This window comes from Vicia villosa, linkage group LG3 (genome assembly GCF_029867415.1).
Source record: "Vicia villosa cultivar HV-30 ecotype Madison, WI linkage group LG3, Vvil1.0, whole genome shotgun sequence".
Taxonomy (NCBI): Eukaryota; Viridiplantae; Streptophyta; class Magnoliopsida; order Fabales; family Fabaceae; genus Vicia; species Vicia villosa.
The window spans coordinates 60,408,609-60,421,310 of NC_081182.1; the positions used below are offsets into that span (position 1 = coordinate 60,408,609).

The following is a 12,702-nucleotide window of genomic DNA, read 5'->3' on the forward strand; positions in this document are numbered from 1 at the left end:
TTTTCTTACTAATTTATTAAGTTTAATTATAAGCAATTCAAAAAAATTTAAAAGTTTATCTTTTTTCTCTTAATTTTAATACAATTATTTTAATTTAAAATCTACATATTTATATTATTTAATATTTATTCACTAATTCAATTATTAATTTTACTAGTTAATCTTTGAATAATATATCCTAATTTTTTTACTAATTAATTTTATAGAGGCTTGAGAAAATATAATAGTACTTTTTAATACTAAAATATATAACAGTATTATTATAAGAATTTTATATATTTTGTCGGGACTCAAGCCTCACATGCATTAAATGAGCATGCTTATGGGTTGTGCTATGACCTTTATGATAAGAGATTGTTTTTATAAGATTTACTTATAATATTATATATTTTATATAATTAATTATTTTATTTTTATTCTAATATAATATTGCTCAATTAAAATTTAAAGATGTTTATCATATTTCAAAATAATAAATTTTACTTGTTATAACAATATTTTAATTAATGCAGGGAGATACATTTGACTGGAGACTTCGTGGAATTTTAAATCCTATAAGAAATCAAAAAAAGGGAAGTAAGTATTTAGTATTTTTATTATATTTTTAATTTTATTATAATAATAATATTAATAGCAATAATAACTTTATGAAATATGTATTAGAGTGTTGTTTTGCATTTGTGGTTTGTGCTGCAATTGAAGCACTGCACCACAAACAACGAATAGACCGTATACTTCTCTCGCCACAAGATCTTTACAACAATTTAATTCATGATGAAACGATGAATGACGAAGGAATGTCATATCCGGAAACTCTAAATTGGATTAGGGATAATGGGTGTGTTTTAGAAGAAACATGTCCATATAAAGGAATATATGAAACTCCAGGGGAACGTCAGGTAATTCTTTTTATTTAATTTCTTTTATGTTTCATAATAATTAATCTTTTATTACAATAAATTAAAATTATTGTAGGTAGTATTAAGAATTGAGACATCTATTCCTGTATCGCTTATTCACATGGAGTGGAATGTGAGACATGAAGGACCTGTCATGGTCCAAATAGATTGGATAGATGAAATGGATAATTTGGGAAAAGAGGTAAATAAATTTTTTATATTTTATTTAACCAAAAAATAATTATACCATTTTGTTTAATTTGTTTTAATTATACTCACAGGATGTGGTATACCGTGGACCTATTGATGAATCAGCTTTTGACAAATTTGAAAGACATGGTGTCCTTGTAGTAGGTTTTGGGCCAAACTATTGGCTTGTTCGAAATTCACATGGAATTAAGTGGGGAAATAATGGTTATGCTAAGTTCACTCGTGAAATGGTCCATGGCAGGTTCTTAATAAATGATGGGTGGCTAGTTAAAGGAATTGTTTATGCACATGATCAAGATGAGGATGATGATGAAGAAGAAGAAGAAGAAGTAGTAGAGGAAGATGATGATGAAGAAGAAGATGATGAAGAAGATGATGAAGAAGAAGATGAGGAGGAAGATGATGAAGAAGAAGAAGATGATGAAGAAGATGATGAAGAAGATGATAGCGATGATTAAGAAACTGTAGTAGTTGTAGTTAGAAATATTTATAACTTTATGGTTGACACTATTTATATTTATATTAATGTATATGCTGCACTCTTTTTTCCTTTTATCAATTTTATTCGGTTGAATATTTTTGATAAGGTTTTTAATGAGGCAGTTGTTTGGTCTTAAATTTCGGTCTAATCTTTTAAAGATTTTTTTTTTTTTTTGAAAAGTTTAATATAATTTTATTTGAAATTTAAAAAATATATATTTTTATTAATATGTTGACAATACATTTTAAGTTTTATTCTAAACTCTTATTTATTCTTAATTAATACCATTCATTATTTTTGATGATCTCTTGCTTGCATGTTAGGAACTTTGAATGTTAAAGAAATCTAGGAATTTTCTATCATCATTATCATCTCATCCTTCTAAACTCAACTTTTACCATTCAAGGTGGGGTTCCTTCGGTTTAATTGGGATAGCCATTTAGGATTATCTTATGATGGGCTTGGGATTGAATCTTTGCTTAATGCATGTTAGCTTGGTTTGATGATCTGAATTGGTGTGATGATCTTTTTTTATGTGAGCATGTTGAGGTCTATGCGTTGGAGATTGATCTCTTCTAGGATTTAACTTTGAATAGCCATCCAAAATTTCATTGTATGTAGGAAAACTGAGAGCTCACATGTAAAATCATCTAGTGTCACCTTGGTTTTATGCTATGTCCCCTTGGTTTTAGGAGACTTGGCTGAAAACAAGTGGATTGTTGAACCAGAATAGAGTGGTAACCAGAAGTAAGTAATCGATTACTTCTTAAAAAAATGATTCAGAAGCCACACAATATCATGTAACCGACTACATACTCTAAAATCACTCTAATTTTTTTGTTCTATCTATTCCCTTTGAACCTAATTGAAGAATTTGAATTGATCATGTGTTGCCATGTTTGTGTTCTATGTTTCGATGTTAAAGAAGAAACCGTAATATCACGTAGTTCACTTAAAAGGATCACATTGATTTATGTAGTGAACAATTCAATAAAGGATCTCATTGATTTATGTGTTAGTTGTCCAATTAAATGGAAATAATTGAATTAGGTGAAAAACTATAGAACATTTTCTAGGAGTGCATAGCCATGGAAAATGTGCAATGAGAATAGTCTGAAAGGAAATGGTTTGAACTATGCAAAATAATGGCTAGCGGTATGCCTTGTCTATAAGTATAACTTGTAATTGGAGAGATTATTGGTGATAAGGCCGCAAATGCAAGGTTTTATCGATTTAGCATAAAAGATTGGCAATTCTATATAGACACCAAATCCAATAGATAGGTACTGCTACTATCTACTACTATTGTGTTTATCTAATCTAAGACAACTTAAATTATTTTTTTCGTAATTAAAAACTAACAGTTTAAAATTAATATTAATAACCAAAAATTGGAATGTAATTCTCGTCCAACATTAATACTCATACAAATTGCAATTTATTATTATATATAACGAGAATATATTTTCTAAAAAAAAAGTTAGATGTACCGTGAACTATTTGCATGTGGTACAAATTACAGCTTCAAACTCCCTTTTAAAAAATAATATTTTCTCACTTAAAATATATTCTTAGTAGAAAAAATAATTTAAAGGAATCGTCCGCTTTTGCGTGTCCGTTACCGGATTTTAAACTTACAAACCCCCGTTTTAGCGTGTCTATTATAAATTAATTTGGAAAAACACTTTCGCTGTATTTAAAAATTAATTTCTAATTTTTATAGTCAGATATTGTTTTCAATTTGTCAAGTTGAAATCGGTATCAAGTTGTTTCTACTTGTGTAACAAATATTTAACATTTAAACCATAATTTTTTAGATCCAAAAATAATTCTGTAACAAATATTTAACATTTAAACCATAATTTTTTAGATCCAAAAATAATTCTTATTATAAAGTTTAACTTACGGTTCATTACATTATCATCGATACGACAATCTTCACATTCCGAACTCCACAGACTTACGTTGACATGTTAAAAACAATAAATAAATAGCTTATTTTCATGACATTCATACTAAACATATTAAAATACAACATATAAATAGAGCCTGTAATGATGAATGTATACTGAAATTGCTTAAAATAAGAAAATTTCTTTATCCACCTCCTTATGGGTGTCATTCCCAGCGAAAACCCTATTGGAAATGTATTTCCGAAATATTTTTTTTTTAAAATTTTTCCAAACTTCGAAAATGAATTTCCGAAAAAATCTCAAAAATTGAGATTTTGACTAATTCGGAGATGCATCTCCGAAACAACAAAAAAAAATCTAAAAAAATCTCAAAAATTAATTTTAGAATATTAATTAATTCACATATCATAAATTTGATATAATTTATGAGTAATGAATAATAATAATTATATATTTTGATATAATTTATGAGTTATGAATAATAGTTATTATATATTTCTATCCTGATTCATATTTTAAAATTTAAAATAATTTTAATTACAAAAATTAAAATAATTTCACTTACAAAATAAATTATAATTTTTTATTTATATATTTCACTTACAAAATTAATAATTATAATTATGTATTTATATATTTCTATTCTGATTCATAATTAAAAATGAGTTATAATTTTTTATTTAGTTTAAAAAAATTAAAAATATATTTTGTCTTAATTATATTTAATAAATAAATTTTATATTTAATTTTATATAATTCAAAATTTACTTATGAAATTAAGATGTTTTTGATTTATATAAGTTAGTAAAATAATTTTTAAGTTTAAAATTGTTTTAAAATTGTTTAGAAAATTTTGATTCACCTTTATTTTATACCTATTAATTGTATTGATTCACTTTGATTTTAATTTTTTAATAATTATTGAATTCTTTCGGGAGTGTATATCCGAAACATTCCAAGACCAATTTGGTCTTGGAATATTTTGGATATGCATCTTCGAAAACACCCCTTCCTAAAAGGGGTGTTTTCGGAAATGCATCTCCGAAAATTCAAAAAGGGGTGTTTTCGGAAATGCATCTCTAAAAACACTTTTTTTCGTGTTTTCGGAAGTGTATTTCCGAAAATACCTTTTTTTTTCAATAAAAGTACGTTTCCGGAAATGTATTTCCGAAACAAGGGGTATTTTGGTAAATTTGCCAAAGATGACTAAAAAAGTTAGGAGGTGGGTAAAGAAATTCTCTAAAATAATTGGCCCAGTGAAGTTTTTTATCCGGTACATAAACTTGAAGTAATGCAGCAATAAATTAAAAATAAGCAGCAAGAATAATAGAATAAAAGGTTGAAGATGCAAGAAATTAAAATGGATAAACACTTCCATGTAAGTTATTTATGCTTTTACAACTTTTGGCTCTACCAAAATTTTGTTTATGAAATCAATGAACTAAGGTACTATTTATAGATAAAAACTCGTACATGAATAGCTTAAAACATGCAATTTGGGTGGGAGAAAGTGTAACATCCCGAAAATTCTTATTTATTAATTTAATTAAGTTTTAAATTAATTATTTGAATCAGCATTTTATTGGAATTATTTGGAAATTATAAAATGTTTATGATTGGGCCAAATGGTGGTGTTAATAATGTGGGGGTGCTAAGTGAGGGAGCCCATTACTAATTTATTTTATGTTTTCATAAAATAAAGGAAAATAAGAGAAACGGAGTTAGATCGTGAAAAGAGAAGCTGTGAGAGGTAGAGTTGAAGAACATGAAAGAGAACCAAAGAGGAAGAGGATCCAAATCAAGAATTTGGCTAAGGTAAGGGGGGACTTATCTGGTTAACATCTATTATCGGGTTATGGAATGATAGTACAAAATAGGTGTATAATTCGTATCGATAGGGTCATACAATAGATTTAGGGATTTGGAACCTTTGGATGATAATTGGTTATTTTTGTTGAAACCTAAAATGTTAGTGTTGTTATGATGTCAATTGATGTTTGATATGTGTATTATGATGTGTATTGTGTGTTATATATGAGTTTTGGTTTCTTGAAACCGTTCTGGTAGAATTAGAGTGGAATTGGAATGCTTGAAATGCTATAAATCTGCACTTTTGGGGTTGGAGGTACACAGTAATCGGTTACTGAGGATAGGGAAACCGATTACCGCTGTGTGAAAAGGCATGGATTGCTGCCTGGGAGTCGATAATCGGTTACTGAAAGGGGGGTAACCGATTACCCATTCAAAAAACAGAAAAATGAGTTTCGTAAAATACGGTAACCGGTTACTGGCCTTTGGGTAACCGATTACCACTGATGGTTTTCGAAAAATGAAGTATTTTGTAAAACTCATAATTTTTGAACCGTTGGTCCGTTTCGTGTACCATTTTGAGTTAAACGAACCTTGTGAAATAATCTTTGTGATGATTAATGATGTGATTGTAATTGAATGATGCGCATATATATATATATATATATATATATATATATATATATATATATATATATATATATATATATATATATATATATGAGGACCTCTATATGAGGAGGGTTATATTGACTCCAAGAGTAAGTTATAATAACTTACTCCACATCTTGACCATTAATTATTTTCAATCTAATGGTTAAAAACAATAAGGAATAGTTTTCTCTTTCCACATTTAATGACTTATTATTTTTAACCATTAGATTGAAAATAATTAATGGTCAAGATGTGGAGTAAGTTATTATAACTTACTCTTGGAGTCAATATAACCCACCTCTCTCTCTCTCTCTCTATATATATATATATATATATATATATATATATATATATATATATATATATATATATATATATATATATATATACATGCTTTGATGATGATGATTATGACAAATTGAGTATTTGATGATGTTACTCATAGAATTGACAATGGTATAAGTATGTTCAGGTATGTTTGCATTCATTCATATTCATTGTTGAGGTTGTATCCATGATGATGTGTTGGATCAGTGAAGGGCTTGATTCCCTTTGTGTGGAATCTGTGCTTGCAGGGCCGTATCTTGTTGATGTTGGATCGGTCATGGGTTATTCTCATTGATGATGTTGGTACCACATGCATGATGTCAGTTCATTCATATGCATGCTTTTATAACATGATTGGATGCCTTTCTAGTGTTATAAATATTGATTATGTGTTGGTTGTGTGGGACGATGAAACTTGTCTGAATGTCTGTGTATGATACAATTGGGTGAATGGTGCGACTATGATATGTTATTGCTTTATAACTATATAACATTTGTTAATTATGATGAGACTCACCCTTACATGTTGTCATTTTCAGATTAAGGATAGCGGTTGTTCGACTCGGTGAGGATTAGCTCATGAGTCAGTGTGTTTAGTTTAGCGTCAGGTGTCATGCTCTGATATTTGTAACACTTAGGACGCGACGTTTAGAGTTTATGTTTTATAACTCTGGTTGTTATTTTATGTTTGAAGGATATAGTTTTGGAGATGTTAAACTTAATCCGTGTGATTTAGTTTCCGCTGTGTTAACATGAAGTGTTTTAATTTTTATGATGATTGCCTCAATGAATGCATGACATAGCTGTACGATGTTTAATTAATTTTTGAATTGTGGCACCCTTATTTTCATGTACTCTGAATAAATTTATATAATTGTCGCGGGGTTTTAGAAGGGTGTTACAATAGTGGTATCAAAGCATAGTCGGTCGTTATGACCACTGTCTTAGTGTCAGTATTTCCTGTGTATGTGATTAGTACGAGTTAACTTGTCGATACTTTTGTTCTGATTAAATTGTTTGTGATTTAAGCAGAGCAATGGCTGGAAGAGGTGGAAGAAACGATGATGCTATCGCTGAGGCTCTGGGCATGATTGCTGGTGTGCTGGGAGGAAATGCAAATGGATCCAGGATTGGTGCTGACAGGCAATTGGGGAATTTTCAGAGGAACAATCCTCCGTTGTTCAAGGGTACGCATGATGCTGAAGGTGCTCATAAGTGGCTAAAGGAGATCAAGAGGATTTCAGAGTCATTGATTATGCAGAGAATCTGAAGGTGAGGTATGGTACACATATTTTGTCCGAAGAAGCTGATGAGTGGTGGATGGTGACTAGAGCCGAATTGGATGCTGATGGTGTGGATATTTCTTGGGCTGTGTTCAAAAGAGAGTTTTTGAGAAGGTACTTCCCTAAGGACATACGAGGCCGAAAGGAAATTAAATTTTTGGAGCTGACTCAAGGTAATATGACGGTACCAGAATATGCTTCGAAGTTTGTTGAGTTGGCAAAGTACTACGTTCACTACAACAATGATGAAGCTAGAGAATTCTCAAAGTGTATCAAATTTGAGAATGGTCTTTGTGATGAGATCAAGCAAGGTATCAGGTATCAGAGGATTCAGCGATTTGTCGATTTGGTGGACTATAGCAAGATCTTCGAAGAGGATAACCTTAAGCTGAAGTCATCTCACTCTCACGAGTTAGTTGACAGAAAGGGTAAGAAGCCTATGGATAGAGGTAAATCGTATGGTAGAGGTAATCCAAAGACTGGTGGTTGGAAGAAGCCTAGTGGGGAAGACTCCAGTGCTTTTGTCAGGTGCTACAACTGTGGCGAGATTAGGCACCGTAGGAATGAATGCAAGTTGAACCAGAAAAAGTGTTTCAAGTGTGAGGAAGTGGGTCATGTTGCTGCTGATTGTAAGAAGAATATTGTGACTTGCTAGACAAGTGAATAAAGCCGTTGAGGATGGTGCGACGGTGTTTATGTTGTTCACGATGATGGACCTGAAAGAGAAGGTAGTACGTACTGAATTACCAGTAGTATGTGAATTTCCGGAAGTTTTTCCAGAAGATGTGAATGAATCGGAAAGAGAAGTAGAATTTGCTATTGAATTGGTTTCAGGAACTAGTCTGGTGTCAATGGCACCATATCGTATGTCACCATCAGAGTTGGTCGCACTAAAGAAACAATTTGAAGAGTTGCTTGAGAAGAAATTCATTCTTTCAAGTGTTTCTCCGTGGGGTGCGCCGATATTGTTGGTAAAGAAGAAAGAGGGCTCTATGAGACTATGTGTAGATTACCGATAATTAAACAAGGTTACCATCAAGAATCGATATCCATTGCCAAGGATTGATAATTTGATGGATCAGCTGGTTGAAGCTTGTCTATTTAGTAAGATTGATCTGAGGTCTGAATATTACCAAATTCGAGTGAAGGAGGACGATAGTCAGAAGACTGCCTTTAGAACAAGGTACAGACACTACGAGTATTCGGTAATGCCGTTTGGAGTTACTAATGCACCTGGTGTTTTTATGGAGTATATGAATAGGATTTTCCATCCTTATCTTGATAAGTCTGTGGTAGTATTTATAGACGATATTTTGGTATACTCTAAGAACGAAGAAGAGCATGCAGAACATCTCAGAACTGTGTTAGATTTGTTGAAAGAAAAGAAACTTTTCACCAAATTGTCAAAGTGTGAATTTTGGTTGGATGAAGTTAGCTTTCTCGAACATGTGATTTCTAAGAATGGTATTGCTGTTGATCCTACGAAGATAGAAGCAGTATCTCAATGGGAAGCTCTGGAATCAGTGTCAGAGATTCGTAGTTTTCTTGGTCTTGCAGGTTACTACAGGAAGTTTATCGAAGGCTTTTCAAAGTTAGCATTGTCATTAACTAAATTGACTAGGAAGGGTCATGCTTTTATTTGGGATGCAAAATGCGAAGAAAGATTCCAAGAATTGAAGAAGAGGCTGACAAGTGCTCCTATCTTGATTTTACCGAATCCGACGGAATGGTTCGTGGTATATTGTGATGTGTCACTGATGGGTTTAGGTGGTGTGTTGATGCAAAATCAGAAAGTGGTAGCTTATGCATCGAGACAACTCAAAGTGCATGAAAGGAATTGTCCAACTCATGATTTAGAGTTAGCAGCTGTGGTTTTCATTTTGAAGTTGTGGCGACATTACTTGCATGGTTCGAGGTTCGAGGTGTTCAGTGATCACAAGAGTCTGAAGTATCTCTTCGATCAGAAAGAGCTTAATATGAGACAGAGGAGGTGGCTAGAATTCCTTAAAGACTATGATTTTAGTTTGAATTACCATCTTGGTAAGGCAAACGTGGTTGCTGATGCATTGAGTAGGAAGACTTTGCATATGTCTACGCTAATGGTGAAAGAGTTATATTTGATTGAACAGTTCAGAGATTTGAGTCTGGTATGTGAAGGCACTCCTAATAGTGTTAAATTGGGTATGCTAAAGCTGACTAGCGGCATTCTTGAAGAGATCAGATAGGGTCAGAAAGCTGATGTTGAATTGATCGATAAGTTGACTTTGATTAATCAAGGCAAAGGCGGTGAAATCATAGTTGACGAGAATGATATATTGAGGTTTGGTGACATAGTTTGTGTTCCTGATGTTGCTGAACTCCGAAAGAGTATTCTGGAAGAAGGACACCGTAGTGGATTAAGTATTCATCCTGGTGCTACCAAGATGTATCATGACTTGAAAAAGCTGTTTTGGTGACCTGGAATGAAAAAAGAGATTGCTGAATTTGTATACTCTTGCTTGACGTGTCAAAGTCAAAAGTTAAGCATCAGAAACCATCTGGGTTTATGCAATCGATGTTTATTCCTGAGTGGAAGTGGGATATAATATCAATGAATTTTGTTTCTGGTTTGCCAAGGACTGTTAAGAATTGTGAAGCTATCTGGGTTGTTGTGGACAAGTCAACGAAGTCTGCACATTTTATACCAATAAGAATGGATTATTCGATGGAGAAGGTGGCTCAGTTATATATTGAGAAGATAGTTAGCCTACTTGGTATTCCTTCGAGTATCGTGTCTGACAGAGATCCGAGATTTACGTCAAAGTTTTGGGAAGGTTTGCAGAAGGCTTTGGGTAATAAGTTGAGACTGAGTTCTTCTTATCATCCGCATACGGATGGACAGACTGAGAGGATGATTCAATCTTTGGAAGATTTGTTGTGTGCTAGAAAAATGAGGTGCTTGGGATAGTTATGTACCTTTGATTGAGTTTACCTGCAATAACAGTTTTCATTTGAGTATTGGTATGACCCCGTTTGAGGCGTTATATCGTAGAAAATTTCGAACTCCGTTATGTTGGTATGAATCTGGTGAGAGTGCTGTGATCGGACCATAAATTGTACAACAGACTACGGAGAAGATTAAGATGATTCAAGAGAAGATGAAAGCTTCCCAGAGTCGTCAGAAGAGTTACCATGACAAGAGGAGGAAAACACTTGAGTTTTAAGAGGGAGATCATGTGTTTATGAGGGTTACTCCTATGACGGGTATTGGTCGGGCCTTGAAGTCAAAGAAGTTGACTCCGCGTTTTATTGGACCGTTTCAGATTTCTGAAAAAGTAGGAGAAGTAGCCTATCCTATTGCTTTGGCGCCGATGCTTGCAAATTTGCACGATGTATTTCATATATCTCAACTGAGGAAGTACGTTGCGGGTCCATCCCATGTGATCCAAGTAAATGATGTACAAGTGAAAGACAATTTGACCGTTAAAGCCTTACCTGTGAGGATTGAAGATCGGAAACATAAGCAGTTATGTGGCAAAGAGATAGCTTTGGTAAGAGTAGCTTGGGGAGGACCGGCTGATGGGAATGTCACTTCGGAGCTAGAGATCCAGATGAAACATTCCTATCCGGAACTCTTTAATTGAGGTATGTTTTCGAGGATGAAAACTCTTTTAGTAAGGGAGAGTTGTAACATCCCGAAAATTCTTATTTATTAATTTAATTAAGTTTTAAATTAATTATTCGAATCAGCATTTTATTGGGATTATTTGGAAATTATAAAATGTTAGTGGTTGGGCCAAATGGTGGTGTTAGTAATGTGGGGGGTGCTAAGTTAGGGAGCCCATTACTAATTTATTTTATGTTTTCATAAAATAAAGGAAAATAAGAGAAATGGAGTTAGAACGTGAAAAGAGAAGCTGTGAGAGGCAGAGCTGAAGAACGTGAAAGAGAACCAAAGAGGAAGAGGATCCAAATCAAGAACTTGGCTAAGGTAAGGGGGCTTATCTGGTTAACATCTATTATAGGGTTATGGGATGATAGTGCAAACTAGGTGTATAATTCGTATCGATTGGGTCATACAATAGATTTAGGGATTTGGAACCTTTTGGTGATAATTGGTTATTTTTGTTGAAACCTAAAAGGTTAGTGTTGTTATGATGTCAATTGATGCTTGGTATGTGTATTATGATGTGTATAGTGTGTTGTATATGAGTTTTGGTTTCTTGAAATTGTTCTAGTAGAATTAGAGTGGAATTGGAATGCTTGAAATGCTGTAAATCTTCATTTTTGGGGTTGCAGGTACGTAGTAATCAGTTAGTGAGGATAGGGTAACCGATTACTGTTGTGTGAAAGGTAGGGATTGCTACCTGGGAGTCGGTAATCGGTTAGTGAAAGGGGGTAACCGATATCCCTTACAAAAAATAGAAAAATGAGTTTCGTAAAATACGGTAACCGGTTACTGGCCTTAGGGTAACCGATTACCGCAGATGGTTTACGAAAAATGAAGTATTTTGTAAAACTCATAACTTTTGAACAGTTGGTTCGTTTCGTGTGCTGTTTTGAGCTAAAAGAACCTTGTGAAATAATATTTGTGATTATTAATGATGTGATTGTAATTGAATGATGCATATATATATAAAAATGCTTTGATGATGATGATGATTATGATGAATAGAGTATTTGATGATGTTACTCATAGACTTGAGGATGGTATAAGTATGTTCATCTATGTTTGCGTTCATTCCTATTAATTGCTGAGGCTGTATCCATGATGGTGTGTTGGATCAGTGAAGGGCGTGATTCCCATTGTGTGGAATCTGTGTTAATAGGGCTGTATCTTGATGATGTTGGATCAGTCGTGGGTTATTCCCATTGATGATGTTGTTACCACATGCATAGTATCAGTTCATTCATATGCATGTTTTTATAACATGATTGGATGCCTTTCCAGTGTAATAAATATTGATGATGTGTTGGTTGTTTGTGACGATGAAACTTGTCTGGATGTCTGTCCATGATACAATTGGGTGAATGATGCAGCTATGATGTGTTATTGCTTTATAACTCTATAACATTTGTTAATTATGATGAGACTCACCCTTACATGTTATCATTTTCAGATTGAGGATAGCGGTTGTTTGACTCGG

The 12,702-nt window shown here is 32.8% G+C and overlaps 2 protein-coding genes across 2 annotated transcripts; both read left to right on the forward strand.

Moving 5' to 3' along the window:
• The first annotated feature begins 718 nt into the window (after nucleotides 1-718).
• LOC131655888 (uncharacterized) lies at nucleotides 719-1,603 on the forward strand. Its single transcript, XM_058925688.1, has 3 exons — nucleotides 719-899; nucleotides 976-1,101; nucleotides 1,181-1,603. The coding sequence occupies exons 1-3, from the start codon at nucleotides 783-785 to the stop codon at nucleotides 1,565-1,567; spliced, it is 630 nt and encodes a 209-aa protein (XP_058781671.1). The 5' UTR covers nucleotides 719-782; the 3' UTR covers nucleotides 1,568-1,603.
• An 8,072-nt stretch (nucleotides 1,604-9,675) lies between these two features.
• On the forward strand, nucleotides 9,676-11,199 carry LOC131658169 (uncharacterized). Its single transcript, XM_058927498.1, has 2 exons — nucleotides 9,676-9,723; nucleotides 10,879-11,199. Exons 1-2 carry the CDS (start codon nucleotides 9,676-9,678, stop codon nucleotides 11,197-11,199), a joined length of 369 nt encoding a protein of 122 aa, XP_058783481.1.
• Nucleotides 11,200-12,702: the final 1,503 nt, after the last annotated feature.